This window comes from Vulpes lagopus, chromosome 1 (assembly GCF_018345385.1).
Source record: "Vulpes lagopus strain Blue_001 chromosome 1, ASM1834538v1, whole genome shotgun sequence".
Taxonomy (NCBI): Eukaryota; Metazoa; Chordata; class Mammalia; order Carnivora; family Canidae; genus Vulpes; species Vulpes lagopus.
The window spans coordinates 149,675,978-149,694,123 of NC_054824.1; the positions used below are offsets into that span (position 1 = coordinate 149,675,978).

General features: G+C 50.7%; 1 protein-coding gene across 3 annotated transcripts in view; it reads right to left on the minus strand.

The window, feature by feature from the left end:
• The window catches only part of KIF26B (kinesin family member 26B), a 447,298-nt gene that overhangs the window by 7,295 nt on the left and 421,857 nt on the right, over positions 1–18,146 (minus strand). For all 3 annotated transcript variants that reach the window (XM_041761098.1, XM_041761100.1, XM_041761107.1), the window contains 3 exons: positions 14,718–18,126; positions 9,593–9,795; positions 8,922–9,072 (listed from right to left, as the gene is read on the minus strand). In XM_041761098.1, coding sequence (XP_041617032.1) covers positions 8,922–9,072; positions 9,593–9,795; positions 14,718–18,126 — 3,763 coding nt within the window. The remainder of the gene's footprint in view (positions 1–8,921; positions 9,073–9,592; positions 9,796–14,717; positions 18,127–18,146) is intronic.

An 18,146-nucleotide genomic window follows, 5' to 3' on the forward strand; every position in this document is an offset into this window, starting at 1 on the left:
GCTCCTGACTGTCAGGCTCATGTTGAGAAAACACGGAAGATCCAAGATGGCAACGAAGGAGGATCCTGAACTCACCTCCTCACTCCTTGCACACACCTGCCTAGCAAATCCTCCTAAAGAAGAATGAGGGCTGGCCAACAGCCTTCTGCACGACAAACGATGGAGGGGCCAACACAGAGAACCACAAGAGAGATGGAGACATGGCTTTGAAGGGACCTCACCCCCACACTACTTCCTGCCCCAGATGCTGTCAGCTGCTGAGGATGGATAGAACTGAGCGGCCAGGAGCAGGTTCATCAGCCCCAGGGCACAGAAGAAAAGCCATGGTTTAAAAGTCTCTGATGAGAAGAGAAAGGAACCGGCCTGTGCCACATCGTGAGGGGCTTTGCTGGAACTCTCTCTGGGTCAGAGGGGCTGGGGAGCACTATGGCTTACATTCACCCTCCACCTTGATGGTGCAGAGTGGAGCAGGGTCCAGGTGCCATGGACAGCCTGCCACCTCAGTGAGCCCTGGGCCCTCAGCCCACACCAGTTCTGGGGACCCTGGGGTACAACCACAGTGCAAAAAAAAAGCAACTATAATAGAGAGAAACCAGCCCCAGAACTCTGCCAAATAGCAGGGGAGCTGTTGGAACTCTCTCCAGCCCATAGGGGCTGGCTGGTGTCATGGTTTATGTTCCACCTTCACCATGATAGCACAGATAGGATCAGGGTGGAGACACCCTCACTGGCCTGCTGCCACAGCAAGCCCCAGGTGCCCAGGCCCCCAGCCCAGCAGGCCCACCAAAGTGGTCGCAGGATAGCACACACCCAGACAGTGCTGGACAGGGCTCACTATAGCTCCAAACAGCTTTCCAAGGTACACAGGTGCAAAGCATCCTGGAACACTCCAGGCCTGTACCACTTCAGCTCCAGACAACCTGTCAGGGCACTCCCAGTGTAGAGCGTCCTGGGACCACCTCCACCCCACACCTGCTTCAGCTCCAGTTGTCCAGCCAGGGTGATGCTTGCCCTGAACCTGGAATCCCTGGCTTGCACTCGTATCAGCTTCAGCTGTCCCATCAGCATGCCCTCTGTGGAGAGCCCTGAGACCCTCTGGCCTATACCACCTCAGCTCCATGCACCCTGCCAGGGCAGCCCTGGCACAGACTTCCCCAATCCCCAGCCCATATGCCAGCCAATCAAAGATGCCAGGCATACATGGCTAACACAGGGGACATCTCTACATATGATCATTCCTTCAACCTCATAAGAAGAAACACACAGAAACACAGTTGAACAAATGAAGAGACAGAAGAATATGCTCCAAACAAAAGGACAAGACAAAACCTCTGTAAAAGAACTAATGGAAATGGAGATAAGCAATCTACCCGATGAAGAGTTCACAGCAATGGTCAGACAGATGCTCACCTGCTGGAGAGAAGAATGGATGAGCTCAATGAGAACTTCAACAAAGAGACCAAAAATATAAGTAAGAATCAGAGCTGAAGAACACAATAATTGAAATAAAAAAATATGTAAGAGGGAATCAACAGCAGATTCGAGGGGGCAGGAGAAGGGATAAGTGATCTGAAGCCAGGGTGATGGAAAGCATTCGGTCAAATGGCAAAAAGTAAGACTAATGAAAGAAAACACAATAGGTTAAGGGCTCTCTGGGACAACATCAAATATTCAGATTATCAAATTATATTATTATTTGAAGAAATTATAGCTGAAAAAGTCTCTTACCTGGGGAAGGAAGCATAGACAGTTTTAAACAAGGTGAACCCAAGAAGGTCCACATCAAGACAGATACTAGTTAAAGTGTCAAAGATTAAAGAGAATTTTTAATGCAAAGCAAGAGAGAAGCAACTAGTTATATACAAGGGAACCATCATAAGACTGAGCTGATTTTTCAGCAAAAACCTGGCAAGTCAGAAGACAGTGGCATGATATATTCCAAAGTGCTGAAAGAAAAAACCCTCTACCAAGAATACTCTACTTAGCAAGATTATCATTCAGAACTAAAGGGGAGATAAACAATTCCCCCAAACCAAAGTTAAAAGAATTCATCACCACTAAATGAACCTAAATGAACCTCAAAGAAATGTTGAAAGAAACTTCTTTAAGTAGCCAAGAAAAGGCCATAATTAGAAGAAAATTATGAAAGGAAAAAATTCCTGACTAAAGCAAACATACAGTAAAGGTAGGTCAGTCACTTAAGCTAGTCTGAAAGTTAAAAGAAAAAAATAATAAAACCAATTATACCTAAAAAATTAGTTACAGGAACTCATAAAAAGATGTAAAATATGTCAACATATATAAAAATGTGGAGTGGGGAGTAAAAATGAAGTTTTAGAGTGTGTTCAAACTTAAGTGGTCTTCAATTTAATAGATGCTGCTATATACTTAGGATGCCATATGAATCACAAACCAAAACTTGTAATAGATACACAAAGGTAAAAAGAAAGGAAACCAAGCATAACACAAAAGGAAGTCATCAATCACAAGGAAAGAAAGCAAGAGAAGAAGAAAGGACCAGAGAAGAACTACAAACACAATGAGAGAACAATTAATAAAATGGCAGTAAGTACATACCTGTTGATAATTACTTTTAGCGTAAATGGTCTCAATGCGCAAATCAAAATACATAGGGTGACAAAATGGATAAAAAAACCCAAGACCCATCTAGATGGTTCCTACCAAAAAAACCTCATTTCAGACATAAAGAAACATACAGGCTGAAAGTGAAGGGGTGGAAAAAGATACTCCATGCAAATAGAAGCGAAAATTTAAAAAGCCAAAGTAGTAAAATTTCTATCAAACAAAATAGATTTTAAAACAATTACTGGGCAGCCCAGGTGGCTCAGCAGTTTAGTGCTGCCTTCAGCCCAGGGCCTGATCCTAGAGACCCAGGATCAAGTCCCATGCTGGGCTCCCTGCATGGAGCCTGCTTCTCCTCTGCCTCTCTCTCTCTCTCTCTCTCTCTCTCTCTCTCTCTCTCTCCGTGCCTCTCATGAATAAATACAATCTTTTTAAAAAATAATAAAAGGAAAAACAATTACTGTAACAAGAGACAAGGGCATTACATGATAAAGAAATCAATCCAACAAGATGGTATAACAACTATAAATATTCACGCACTCAACACTAGACACCTAAGAAAAGCAAATATTAACAGACCTAAAGGGAGAAATTGACAATCATACAATAATAGCAAGGGATTTTAATACCTCACTCACATCAATGGATACATAGATCAACCAAGCAAGAAACCAGTAAGGAAGCAGTGGCTTTGATGACCTATTAGGCCACATGGACTTAACAGGTACATACAAAACAGTCCCTCCCCAAATGGCAAAATACACATTCTTTTTCAGGTGCACATGAAATAGTCTCCAGGATAGATCACATGTCCCAACACAAAATGAGTCTCAATAAATTTAAGATTGAAATCACATCAAATATCCTTTCCAACTACAGTGGTATGAAACTAGAAATCGATTATAAGAAAAAAACTGAAAACCACAATCAGGTAGAGGCTGAACAACATGCTACTAAACCACCAGTGTGTCAATGAAGAGATCAAGGAGGAAATGAAAAAAATAAAATACATGGAGACAAATAATACACAATGTTCTAAAATTGGGATGCAGCAAAAGTAGTTCTAAGTGGGAAGTTTATAGTAATACAGGCCTACCTCAAGAAAAAAGAAAAATTTGAAACAATCCATCTTACACACAAATGAACTAGAAAAGAAGAAAAGGCCAAAGCTAGTAGAAGAAAGGAAATAATAAAAGAGTAGAGCAGAAATAAATGAAATAGTGACTACAAAAGAAAAGATCGTTGAAACCAAAATCTCGTTATTTGAAAAGAAAAACAAAATTGATAAACTGTCAGCCAGACTCATGAAGAAAAAAAGCAAATCAGAAATGAAAGAGAAGTAACAACCAATACCACAGAAATACGAAAGATTATGAGATTATAATGAAAAATATGCCAACAAATTAGACAACCTAGAAGAAATGGATAATTTCCAAAACTGAATCAGGACACAGAGAATTTGACCAAATTACTAGTAATAAAACTGAATCAGTAATCAAAAACTCTCAACAAAAGTCCAGAACCAGATGGATTCACAGTTAAATTCTACCAAATATTTAGAGAAGAGTTAATACCTACTCTCCTCAAAATTTTTTAAAAAGTAGAAGAGGAAGTTAGTTTCCAAATTCATTCTGTGAGGCCAGCATTACCCTGATACCATAGTCAGATGAAGTCACTAGGAGAAAAAGAAAGGGGCAGCCCCGGTAGCTCAGCGGTTTAGCACCGCCTTCGGCCTAGGACATGATCCTGGAGATGCAGGATCGAGTCCCGTGTCAGGCTCCCTGCATGGAGCCTGCTTCTCCCTCTGCCTGTGTCTCTGCCTGTGTCTCTGCCTCTCTCTCTCTCTCTCTCTCTCTCTGTGTGTGTGTGTGTGTGTGTGTGTGTGTGTCTCTCATGAATAAATAGATAAAATTAAAAAAAAATACTTACGTGTTTAAAAAAAAAAAAAAAAGAAAGCTGGAGGCCAGTATTCCTGATGAACATAGATACTAAAGTCTTCAACAAAATATTAGAAAACCATACCCAACAATACTTTAAGAGAATCATTCACCATGGTAAAGTGGAATTTACTCCACGGATTCAAAAATGGTTCAATATCCACAGATCAAGCAATGGGATACACCACATTAACAAACCGAAGGATGAAAACTATGGGATCATCTCAATAGATGCAGAATAAGCATTTGACAAAGTATAACATCTGTTCATGATAAAAACTCTCAAAGTAGTTTTTTTTTTTAAATTTTTATTTATGATAGTCACAGAGAGAAGAGAGAGAGGCAGAGACACAGGCAGAGGGAGAAGCAGGCTCCATGCACCGGGAGCCCGACGTGGGATTCGATCCCGGGTCTCCAGGATCGCGCCCTGGGCCAAAGGCAGGCACTAAACCGCTGCGCCACCCAGGGATCCCTCAAAGTAGTTTTAAAGGGAATAATCTCAATGTAATAAAGACCACATAGGACAAACTGAGAGCTAACATCATACTCAATGGTAAAAAAAACTGAGAGCTTTTTCTCTGAGATCAGGAATAAGATAAGGATGTCCACTCATTTTTATTCAACATAGTACTAGAATTCCTAGCCACAGAAATCAGACAATAAAAAGAAATTTAAAAAGCATCCAAATTGGTAAGGAAAAAATAAAACTGTCATTTTATGTTTTATATAGAAAACCCTAAAGATTCTACCAAGAAAACACTAAGAGTAATAAAAGAACTCAGGGGATCCCTGGGTGGCGCAGCGGTTTGGCGCCTGCCTTTGGCCCAGGGCGCGATCCTGGAGATCCGGGATCAAATCCCACGTCGGGCTCCCGGTGCATGGAGCCTGCTTCTCCCTCTGCCTGTGTCTCTGCCTCTCTCTCTCTCTGTGACTATCATAAATAAATAAAAATCAAAAAAAAATATAAAAAAATAAAAAATAAAAAATAAAAGAACTCAGGAAAGTTGCGGGATATGACATTAATATACAGAAATAAGTTGTGTTTCTATACTCATTACAAGAGTAATGAGCTAGCAGAAAGAGAAATTAAGAAAAAAAATTACAATTGCACCCAAAAAAATACCTAGGATAAAAACTTCACCACGGAGGTGGAATACCTATACTCTGAAAACTATAAAATAATTGATAAAAGAAATTGAAGATGACATAATGGAAAGGTATACCGTGCTCCTGGATTAGAAAGATAAATATTGTTAAAATGTCCATACTACCCAAAGCAAGCTACGGATTCAATACAATCCCTATCAAAATACCAACAGTAATTTTCACAGAACTAGAATAAACTATGCTAAAATTTGCATGGAAGTACAAAGGACCCCAAAAAAGTAATCTTGAGAAAGAACAAGGTTGTAGGTGTCACAATTCCAGGTTTTAAGCTACAAAGATATGATGTTCAAAACAGTGTGATACTGGCACAAAAATAGGAACAGACCAATGGAACAGATAGGGAGCCAAAGGAATATGCTTATATGGTCAATCAATCTATGACAAGGGAGGTGAAAGTGTACAATGGTGAAAAGACAGTCTCTTCAATAAATGGCATTGGGAAAGCTGGACATCTATATGCAAAGAATGAAACTGGACCACTTTCTTATAATATATACAAAAATAAACTCAGAATGGATTAAGGACCTAAATGTAAGACCTGAAACCATAAAACTAGAAAAAAAACAGGCAGTAATCTCTTGGACATTGTTCTTAGCAACATTTTTCTAGGTATGTCTCCTGAGGCAAGAGAAACAAAAGCAAAAATAAACTATTGGGACTTCACCAAAATAAAAAGCTTTTGCACAGCGAAGGAAACCATCAACAAAACAAAAAGGCAACCTACTGACTAGTATAAAATATTTGCAAACAATATATCTCATAAGGGGTTAGTATCCAAAGTATATAAGGAACTTATACAACTCAACACCAAAATCCACAAATAATCCAATCAAAAAATAAGCAGAGGACCTGAACATTTTTTCCAAAGAAGACATCCAGATGGCCAACAAACACATGAAAAGATGCTCAACATCACTCATCATCAGGGAAATGCAAATCAAAGCCACAATGAGGTGTCACCTCACACCTGTCAGAATGACTATTATATACATAGTACCCACATGCACACACACGCGCACGCACAGAACACAACAGAATATCATTCAGCCATAAAAAGATGAAGATCTTTCCATCTGTAACAAAATAGATGGACTCAGAGGGTATTATGCTAAGGGAAAAACAAATACAAATTTGATTTAACAAACAGAAAAACCAAAACAAACCCATAAATATAGAGAACAAACTGATGGTTGTGAGAAGGGAGGGTGGCGGAGGGGTGGGCAGAGCAGGTGAAGGGGAGCGAGAGGCGCAGGCTCCCAGTTACGAAATGAGTAAGTCTTGGGGATGGAAGGCGCAGTGTAGGGAATAAAGTCCTGGTTCTGTCACGGTGTCGCATGGTGATGAATGGTAGCCACACTTGTGATGAGCACTCGGAGAATCAGTATGTTGTACACCTGAAACTAATGGAACAGTGTGTGTCAACTAGACTTTGATAAAGGAAAAGGAAATTTTAGGACTAAAAAGAAAAAGCCCACCATGACATAACCACTTTAGGCTGCTACTGGACCACCTTAGAGGTGACATCAGGACTAAGAAAGAAAAATAAAAATGGAAGCCAGCACAGAGATTTCTAGGCCAATATTCAGCTTATCACCCACAGCCGGGGAATAGTCAGTGTGCGGCTTTACTGGGGATTTTTTTTTTTTTTTTTTGCTCATTCATGGTATCATTTCATCTTAAAGGAACGATCTGTGTTTCTCCTTTCATGGGGCCTTCTGTTCATTCCCTTTCTCAGCATCAAACCATCGCTGATTCTTGACATGTACAAAGGCAGGAAGGAAGCATCTACACATATGGGCCAATATGTATGCTTGCTCCTGTCCCAGAAAAAACCCTGACTTTGTAAGATGAAGACCATTCTCGAGCATGCCTTAGGCATAAACAGCTCTTAAAAAAGAAGACTTGAATGCAAGCAGAACAAATGAAGAGGGACTGTCTGCCTGATGGGGTGCCCCTGGGGCCCTGAGGTGCCTGGAATTCATGAGCTAAGGAGACGGGTGTTCACAAGTGGGAGAGAAATGAGCACTGGGCCCCACATGTACGCCGTGGGCAGACAGCAGCTAATGTCCTCACTCACATCACCCCCCACCCCATGGTGCCTGGCATGACAACACCCCTGAGAGCAGGAGATCGTGTCTCCACCCATGTCTATAACGGAGGACCTAAATCAGTGTGCTGTGGAAGCAGGCACGAGGAAATGGTCTCCTATTTGGTTCAACTCCTCAGGATGGTGCACTGGATCCTCCTCACAAGGACCCAGTGGGGTGCTTGGGCCATGTCACTACCCCATTCTTACGGAAAAGAAACTACTTGGAAGCTGCCGTTAGGGGTAGAGCACAGCTGGGAGGCTGGCGAGTCCTGTCCTGCGTGCACCTGGTATTTCTCAAATCCGAGCCTGCAGACCCTGCCCTCCACACTCTCCCTCCGGCCAGGGAACAAGGGGGAGAAGGTGATTGGCGTGCAGGGACGGGTGAAGGGGTAAGGTGGGGGGGGCGGGGGGGCTGGGGAGCGAGTGCAGGACAGGGAGGGAGAGGAATTTTAATGGCAGTCATGCATTTTATTCTATAGACTGAGTCTTCCAGCCTTGCGTCCCCTATCAATGAAATAGTCGGGACCTTTATTTTGTGGTAAATGGAATGGTTAGGAGCAAATAAATAGGAGACAATTGAATCTGTCAGAGAAAGCAAAATTGTTCTGAATTGTTACGAGATGGTTACTGTCATCCTAGGCTTTCTATTGAACAGAAATAACACAGTGAATGCTATTCTTTTCCATCAAAAATGTTTTTCCTGCTTTCTGGGTTCTTTGTGAGGCTTTTCTAGGATTGCACATTCCACCCTATTAGAAGCTCTATAAATTCTTGTGTATTTCAGGCTAGAAATGCAATGCGATCTTGTGGCCTAGGAGATTTGTAATGCAGCTTCATGTCTGGGGAATCTTCTGCTGTATTTTGGGGGGTGGGGCAGTGTGGAATCTCATTTTCAGATGCTTGGGACTGAGACACATGAGGAAAATTCTTTCAAGAGCAACACTCGCTATCCCCATGCTGCCCCACCGCTCCCATCTTCCCTGCGGAGAGTGAGGCTGTGGGCTCGTGCTACTGTCTCTCGGATGGCATCCAGGGCCCTCAGATCCAGACACCATCTGTGCACACCTCACCCCGGGCTGTGTGCCAGGCCTGTTTAGCTGGCGAACCCGGCAGTCCCCACGACAGAAAGAAACCTGGGGCCTTACATTCGCTGAGCCACTTGTTGGGATCCAGCATCAGATACTGTTTGGTGATCTCCAGCTCCTTCATCAGCCACTCGTACTTGGCTCGGACCTCGGCAATTCTCTGCTGGCGATGCTCCAGAATTTTCAGTTTTGCATTGAAGCACGTGACCTCCTGGAAGGCAGAAGGGAAGGAATGGGGGTGCATGAGGAGGGGCAGAGCCCCAGCCCGGATCCACACAGCCTCTCCTAAATGGGAATGCTCTGTGCAGTCAGCAACAAGGGGGCTGGCCCCCTGCTGGGAAGCTGGGGGGGACCTGGGCCCTCCCTGCCACGTTTCTGCCCTGCCAGAGTCAGCTCAGACAGCTGCAGGGCAGGATCATCACAGGCATTATTTCTTGAATTGAGGAGGTGGCTGGTGTCCCAAACTGAAGCCAGACAAGCCCTGAGGACCAGCAGTGCCCAGCCTCTGAGCCTCCTAGACACCCGGGGCGGAGATACGCAGAGCTCTCTGAAGTCCTGTGCAAATACCCTTTATCTGGGGCAGAGCCACCACCTCCCTCCCATGCCAGAAGCCCGCTGGGAAGTCTCCAAGGGTCTGAGGGGGCCTCTCGGGTCACTGCTCTAGCACCTGCTTGGGGCTGGGTGGTGGGCGGGGAGCAGTGGCTGCCATCATGGGGGGACAGATCCCTTACCTTGCTGTTGCCCCCTCGTCGCCGCTGCAGCCGTTCTACGTCATCAATTTCATAGACTTTAATCTCAAAAGGCTCCCCGAGGCCCCTCTGGGTGCTGCGCAAGGGGCCATCCACCCAGCGGACCCCGGTGCTGCTGGCAGGTTTTCTTACGGGGGATGGGGTATCAAGGGACAGTGCCGGGATGAGCCTCCGTCTCTGAGAACCTGAGGAGGGAATGAAGCCCAAAGTTAATCCTTTTGAATCTCAATCTTTTAAATATACATATTGTTGGGTGTGAGTGGTTAGGCCCCTGACAGGCACCCTGGGATCTGCTGCAGGGGCTGAATGTCCTGCTGCCATCTCAACATCTACTCCTTTAATCTGGCACTTGGGCTTTACTTCCAGAAGCTCATGAACTCCCTGATTTACCTTTAGAGCCACCACCAACCTCCACCCGTGACACACACACATGTGTGCACACACATGCACCTGCACGCGCCCCAAACACATGGTCTAGAAATGTGAGCCATACTAGCCACACCCTCAGCATGAATACATGTTACAATGAAGTTAAAGAGGTATCTGTGTTAGGAAAAGGGGTCCTAGTGCTTGGTATTATAGTAATAGTTCTAGAAAACATTGTTTATTTGCTTATAGCCACACCACCACCATGATAAGCACTGATTACGTGCCAGACGCTATTTAGCATGCTTTACGTGTCTTGACGGCCAGTGAGCTGTCCCTGATACCCATTCTCTTCTTTCTCAGTGAAGGGGACTGAGCAGGAGCAGGGCATAGAGCCCCCAGAATAGGGACCATGCCCCCCGGTAAAGGTGGCTTAAGCTCCCACCTGTGGGGTGTCAGCAGAAATGCTGCAGGCAACGCTGGAAAGTGTCCTTAAAGCTGGGCTCTGTCCTCCTCCTCCTGTCCCCTCTGTCCTGGATGAAATATGGGACTGACACCTGCCTCATGAGGTGAAGACCATCAACAACACAAAAAGACACATGGAGTCTGGACTTGAGGCACCCTCGAGAATTTTACATGACTGCCTACCCAGATCTTTCTTCTTTAAGGACTTCATTTTTCTAGAGCAGATTTAGGGTCACAGCTACATTGAGAGGAAGGGACAAAACGAGATGGTATCTGGTGACCCAGTGAGCAGTAGAAGGTGGGCAGAGCAAAGCAGGGCACTCTCAGGAGTAACTAGCCACAGATATTAGTGCAGCAGCTTTGCAAACTGAATCCGGTGTCCCACCACACAGTAGAGTTTGTTTGGCACCTGGAGAGGGGCAGGTGTTCGGTGCTTACTCGGCCAAGGATATAGAAGATGGGCTCGGTGTTTAAGCCCGGGTCACCAGCAGGGGGAAGTATGTCAAAAAGACCTTGGAGCTAACTGTAGGGCCACCTGCCAGCCAGCTGATTGGCCAACCAACCAGCCAATGACTCGATCAGTGGTGTCCAGTGGACACACAGTAACTGGTGCCAGTGCGGTGTGGGCACCTGGCAGGTCGGGCCCGGTGCAGAACTGGCCCAGCAGGAGCTCACATCCAGGCAGCTCAAGCCCTGGGTGCCTCCCAGAACCAACAGGCTCCCTGGCTTGGCCTCTCTTCGGGCAGGCCCTTCACTTCCCTCCCCGGCTTTCTATGGTCAGAACGAACTTCATTGAGATCAAAGTGCCAGTCTGGTTTTCAGATTTTCCCAGCTAGCCAGGGAGAAGGAGAGCAATGGGAGGAATTTGAGGGGGGAACACAGTAGGCATGGGGTGAAAGGTCAAGGACACAAGCAAGAAGATACTAAGTGTCTGGGGAGAGTCCACGTGACACCTGATGAGTGATGCCAGAGGGCATCAGTGTAAGTCCTAGGACTCGGGGTGGGGCCACCGAGCAGAAAGGGCCTTCCCTGTTCACGTCCTTTTATCACTGAATGTGCCCTGGCCAGCACAGACCTCTGCTCCCCACCCAGGCTGGCTGTCACCACTCTAATTCACGGCCAGCGGCCGTGTTGCTGACCACAGACGGCTGGCCATGTACTGTGGATGGATGAAAATCCATCAGTAAAAGCGACCACAGCCTCGCTCACCTTACCACACTCCTGATCAAGAATCTAGAATGACGCCCCACTGCCACTACAATTCGTATCATAGCTGCAATGCATTGAAGGTGTAAGTCGGTCTGAGTTCCATCTTCTATGGTCATTACATCCATCAAGAACACCCCCCTGGTGAATTAATCTCACCCTGTTGCCCAGTGTTTTCCGACAGACTCTTGTGGATCTGGGCCTCTCCCACGTCTAAATGTTTCCCACGCTCACACTGCGCTACACCACTCCGGACTTGGCAGTATGCCTGGGTCACCGTTCTGTTCCATGCTTTTCGTACTTTGTCACCAACTAGATGACAAACCTCTTGTAGTGGCCTTGGCTTTGATGCTGCCTGCCCCTCCCCACCACGCCCACACCTCACATGTCATTAAGTTTCAAAAGCACTGCAGAGGGGGACCAATCAAGATTATGGAAAGGAAGCCCTATTACCACCAACATTCTTTATATTATCCGCATTGTCTCATATGACGTGAGCATTAGAGAGACCGTGCTGGTTCTCTACCAATCCCCTCGTTTTACTTTTATGTGAGCAAACTGAAGCCCTCAGAGGGTAGTTATTCCCTAAAGGCCACACAGCCCAAGACTCCAAGTCTCCTGCTCTCCAGCTCCATCTTCTCACTGCAGTACACTCTGGCCAAGCCCATGCGCTTTCCACCAACATGGATCTCCAGGAATGGGACCAAGAGGGTGACCTTAATGACATTTGGTTGTTTCTCATACGGCACGCATTACAAGGCACTCAGAGAGCTCAAGACTGTCATCCGCCTGATATATTTCTAGTTCATTTTTCAACAAAAGTATTAAAAATTTTCCAAATTCAAAAGCAATCTCCGATAAAAGATAACTGCCTGTCTCCTCTGCAGTTTCAAACATCTCCAGTAATTGTATAATCCAGCCATCTAGCTAGGAATGTCCTTTGAGGAGTTTTATGGCTTCTCTTAAAGAAGTGGCATTTGATTTATGCTGATCATTTTGACAGCCAGCATTTCTCTTAATAATAACCATAAAGAAGCGACACAAGGTCATCTAACCTGAAAGGCGCATACCTCCACGGCCACATCCGTTGTGAGGTTGATCTCTGCCAGCTGCTTGCAGAAGGCTGATGCTGCTCCTGGCACCCATTTCTGGCCCCCAGCCTGGAGCTCTGATTCTATACCGTGTCCTCCAATAGTCTAACCTAACAGGAGAGCCTCGAGGATGGCCCTTATGACAGGCGGTAGTGCCAGGCAAGGGTAGGTAGAGAACCTGCGGTCCACGGTCTGAGCAGCTGTTTTTACAGAGCTCTTTACCCCAGCACAACGGCCAAACCAAAAACCACAGGTCTTGAAGAAAGAGTAAAAGAGATTTAAAGAACAAAATGGACTGGTAGGCACGAAGCCCTAGATACGAGTTTGTGGGAAAACATTCTAACGGTCGGCTGCCGTGAGCACACCGTGTCACGCCGTGACATCACAACAATCTAGATTCCGAAGAACTGACAGTGGGTAGACCATAGTAAGGAGGTTTATCTCCAGGTACCGGAAGGGCCAGCAGATCCACCACCCCTGTCCCCGAAACAGAGACTCTGGCTCAGATGAACTTTCTTGTTATTCTTAGTGACTGGTATCAATACGTTTTAATGCCCTTGGCCCTGAAACAGGGCACAGCAGCTGTCACATTATAGTCCCTGGCTTTTCATTCTACACTCGTCTTACCCGGGCACCGCTCCCAGGTCCTTCCTTGATGGGGCTGTGAGGGCTGAGGGCCTGGCGTGGGGTTCTTCCAAAGTGGGTCAAAGCCTGAAGCACACACCCCCTGGGAGGTCAAGTTGGCCGACGGCCATGACTCCTGAACATGCTTGGAGTATAACCCACTCCCATGCTTTGTGGCCAATGGGCGGGGTGGGAAGGTGGGAGAGCTACAGCGTAGCATCTAGAATTATGAGGCTGACTTCTTTGATTTGAGGCAAACGGTTTGTGATGTGCATTACACTGGGCTGGAACATTCCAGTGCTTGCCTATATTGGGAAAACAGAGAATAGCAACCCTGTGGCTGAGAGAAAAAGCCTGTGGGGCAGTTGCCAGAGCAGCTGCAGGAAAGGGGAGAACCCCCACCTTTGGAGGACTCGTCCCATCTTTTAATTCCTGATGTGTAGGTAGCACTGCTGTTCCATAGGGTAGTGGTTTCTGAGGGCTCTACGGAAGGGCCACAGGACAGTGAAGGCCAGGTTGGGGGGCAAGAGGGCAGGACCCCACACCACCCTCACTTCGGCCAAAGGACAGACTGCACCCGGGCTCTGTGGCAGACGGCCTCATTAAGAAATGTGTCTTTATGCTCAGGGACAAGTAGGGGAAATTTCTGTGAAGAGCAGAGATGAATTTGGGAGAAATTTTTTCAATAGCTCACATTGTCCTCCTTCCTTCTGTCTGTTTGGGCCTCTAATTTGTTGCCTGTTCACCTCACCTGACCCATGGCTACCAGGGCCACCAGCTCTGGCCTGGATCCTCTTCTCACCCATCATGACTTCTTGTCCCTTGTCACCCCAAAGTCCAATTCATATGTCAGTGGCCTTTACCACCATATTGTAACTTCTGGACTACTGACATATCTTTTGATAGGAGATTCCTGGAGATGGCAATCCTGGAGATATTTTCCGGTGGTGAGCATCTGGGGCACCAGGGTGCTTGGGTGTGCCACCTTGGGGTGCTGTGTGTGTCATGCTAGCGCACCGTGTCACCCTGGGGCACTGTGTGCGTGGGTGGAGGCTGGGCACACTGCAGGCCCCACGGGAAGGCATACTCACCTGTCCACCAGGCTGCCTGGGGCCTGGGGGCAGGCAGGGCTTCCCCGTGGCACCGCCCATGAGACCAGAGTGCTCTGCCCTGCTGCAAGGGGATGAGGCCGCGCGGTCTCAGGGCCACCAGCCCCGCATTTTGGCATCTGCAGCCACCAGGCCACACACTGGAGACAGGGACCCGACTCCTCCGCACGCTCTAGGGCCTGGCCGCGTGGATGCCTCCTGCAGGGGGTGACCCGCGCCAGCCCGCGCCTCCGCGCCCGCGCCTACCTGAGTTGGAGCGCTTCTTCGGGGCCTTGAGGCTGCGGCAGCGGCCGCCCACGGAGCTGCTGTTGTCGCTGGTGGAGTCGTGCGCGGACGAGGCGCTGCCGGTGGCCTCGCTGTCGCGGAGCACGCTCTCGTAGCCGCTGCTGCCGCCGCTGTGGTAGAACAAGGCCGTCTTGCCCATGGCCGGCGGCAGCTCGCCGCTCAGCACGCTGCTGTTGTCGCTGCCGTGGCCGCTGCTGCAGCGGTGCGGCCAGCGCGGCGGGGTGACCTTGCTGTACGGGGACGGCAGGGGGGGCGCGGCCGGCCGCTCCTCGCCCGCCGCCCCCGCGCGCCCCTCGGCGCCCCGCGCGCCCGCGCCCGCGCCCGCGCCCGCGCCCTGCAGCAGCTCGGAGACGCGCCCGTTGGCGGCGCGCGGCGGCGGCTTGCACGCGGGCCCGGCGCCCCGGCTGCGGCTCAGCGACTGCGTGGACCAGGACGCGGGCTTGGCCGCCAGCCCCGGGCTCTGGCCCACCGACTGCGGCAGGGACTTGGTGGAGAAGCTGAGCGTCTTGGTGGTGGCGGTGGCCAGGCTGCGCGCCTTGGGGCTGGCCAGCAGGAGCTTGCTCACGGCCGAGATCTTGCAGGCGCCGGCCTTGGGGGACGCGGGGCCCGGCGGGGCGGGGGCGGCGGCGGCGGCGGGGGCGGCCTGCGCGGGGCCCGGGGCGGTGGGCGAGGCCCCGGCGCCGCGGCCCGGGCTCCGGCCGGCGCGGGGCATGGTGCTGTCCTTGCCCGCGTGCGCCCGCCAGCCGCCGGCGCACAGGCTCTCGGCCCTCTCCAGCGACAGGCACTCGTAGTGGCTGCCGGTGGCGCGGCCCAGGGAGTTGGTCCTGCTGGCCAGCTGCTCCAGCTTGGCGCTGAAGAGCCTGCTGCTGCTGGCCGCCTCCTTCGCCTTGCCGCCCGCCTCGTCGGCCGGCGGGCCCACCAAGGGCCCCGGGGGGTGCGACGGGCTGCCCGTGCCGCTGCTGCAGGTGCTGTGCTGGGGGCTGGCCCGATTCTTCTGGTCCAGGCTGGACTTGCGGACCGGCGGCAGAGGGGGCGTCCCCTTGGGTCGAGCCAGGACGCCGTGCTTGGGCGACGCCACCTTCCTCTCCGGGGTCGCCTTGCAGGGCGGCGTGCCCAGCCCATTGCTCTCCGCGGGGCAGTGGTAGAACAGGCTGCCCAGCTCCTCCTGCCTGCTGGCTTTCTGGAAAGCCCTGGGCAGGCTGCTGGACTTCAGGCTCCTGTTGGGGTGCACGGGGCTCTGCGCAGCCACACCAGGCAGGGCCATCTCGCAGCCATCCACGACCCTCCTGAAGGTGTCGCTCCCAGGGGAGGCGGACACTTCCCCGCTGCTGCTGCTCAGCCTGTCCCCCGGGCTAGCCTTCCTGTCCTGTTCTGCCCTGGCCTCGGGCTTCGGGGGGCCTGTCGCGGCCTCACACCCAGTCCCCTCTTCACTGGGATAGGCGCTCTCCTTTTTTACCTCCTCTTCTCGTTTGAGCCAAGGGTCCTCAAATTTCAGCTCCGTCTTTGCACCGCCCATCTCTCTGCTGTCCTGGGACTGGGTGGCTCTGGGCACCGGGCTGACGGCGGGGCCGTCGGACGCCTCAGACTCCTGGACGGGCCGGGGGCCCATGGCTATGCAGGGGTAGACCGTAATGTTGGTCTTCATGGGGATGTAGCCTTCGCAGCTGCCCAGATCGGCCGTGTTGGAGATGGTGACCATGGCCTTGCCCAGTGTGGATATCTTGCAGCCCTTGATGGGGGTCGCCTTGTTGAAAGGGTCTTCACCCACATCAGACAAGATGAGCAAGTTGTCGGGGCCCGCCTTGGGCTTCTCTCGGCACACCACGGCGCTGTTCTGGATGCTGCCAAGGAGCTCCGAGGCCGGAGGCTCCGCCATGGCCTCCCCGTGCCCGAAGCACGTCTGGGCTATGAAACTGTGGCAGGACTGCTCGCCATCGCTGCCGGCGCTCATCTCGCTCAGCCAGGAGCTGATGGAGGAACGTCGGCTCCCGGCCTCGCCGGCCTTCTCGTCCAGGGCCAGCTTCGGGAGGGGCAGGAACTGCGTGATGCTGACCTCAGAGACAGGCGCCACGCTGGAGTAGCACTCCAGGTCCTCGCTGATGCTGCCGATGATGCTGACGGGCCGGGAGCCCGAGGCCAGGGCCTGCACGGAGCAGTCGCTGTTGAAGCTGATGATGCTGGTGGGGCGGCCGCCGTCCAGGACCCCGCTGATGGTCAGCTCCTCCACCAGCGTGAACACCAGCTCATCCTCGCCGTTCAGCTCCAGCGGCTGCTGCACGGTCACCATGGTGGTGCTCAGGATCTCCTTCTTAGAATCTGGAGAAGCTGCTGCCTGAGGCTCGTCATCACCGGGGCTCTCGGGGAACCCTTCACTCCCAGCGGACATGGATTTCTTCAAAACCTGGGGGCTCATTCCAACGGGGGGGGTGCGTACCTCGGGCTGCAGCAGGGACTCACTAGAAACCATGCCGGAATCCTTGCTCAATGGAGGCAGGGGGGCGGGAGAAGGCAGGACACCCTTCTGGGTGTAGACTTTGCATCTCTGAGAGGGAGAGCTGGCCGGCTTGTACTCTGAGGTCTTGGACAGGCTGGCGATGCCCAGCCGCGGGGAGCCCATGGGCCGGGGCTTGCCTTCCACAAAGCCACAGGAGTTCAGGCTTTCCCGGCTGCTCTGGAGGCTGGAGGCGCTGTGCTGGCTGCTGCTGCCCGGGATGCTCCTCGGCGAGGCAGGGGTGGGGCTGCTGGGCAGCGCCGGGCCAGGGCCTGGGACGGGCGAGTGATTTCTCTGCATCTTGGAGGCAGGAGGGTCAGTGCCTTCTCTGTCAGTCGACTGGCCGTCAGACCCGCTATCTTCCCTATCAGACTCACAGAGTGGGTTTGCCCCGGCCCCCTGGCTTAACAGGGGACACTTGCTTGCCTGCTCCGCTCCAAACTGGGCAGGCAGCTCTTCGAAAGGAAACTGACTGGGCTCTTCGCTGCCATCAATGCAGCCCAGCCTCTCCTGCAGCTCAGCAAACGTGTTACACTTCAAACAGTCCCTCTCTGAGTGGCTGGCCGCGGCCCCTCCGGCCTCCACAGGCCGGCTATCACCCCTGGCCTTCTGTAGGGCTGGCACGATGGGGACGAAGTCAGGGGGGCCCTCGTTGTCCGTGAGCTCCTTGTCAGAGAGAGCCGTGCCATTGGGCCCGATGTAGATGACTGTGTCGCAGGACTGCTCGCTGCTGGAGGAGTAGTCAGGGTCGCTGGACAGCTGAGGGATGGGGAAATCGGGGTCCACCGAGGCCCTGGCCTGGAAGGGTCTCAGCTGGGTGGGCCTGCGCATCCTGCCTTCTTCGCAGGAGCTCTCGCCCCCGGAGGAGCTCGATGTGTACTGTGGGTGAGAGGAGGGAA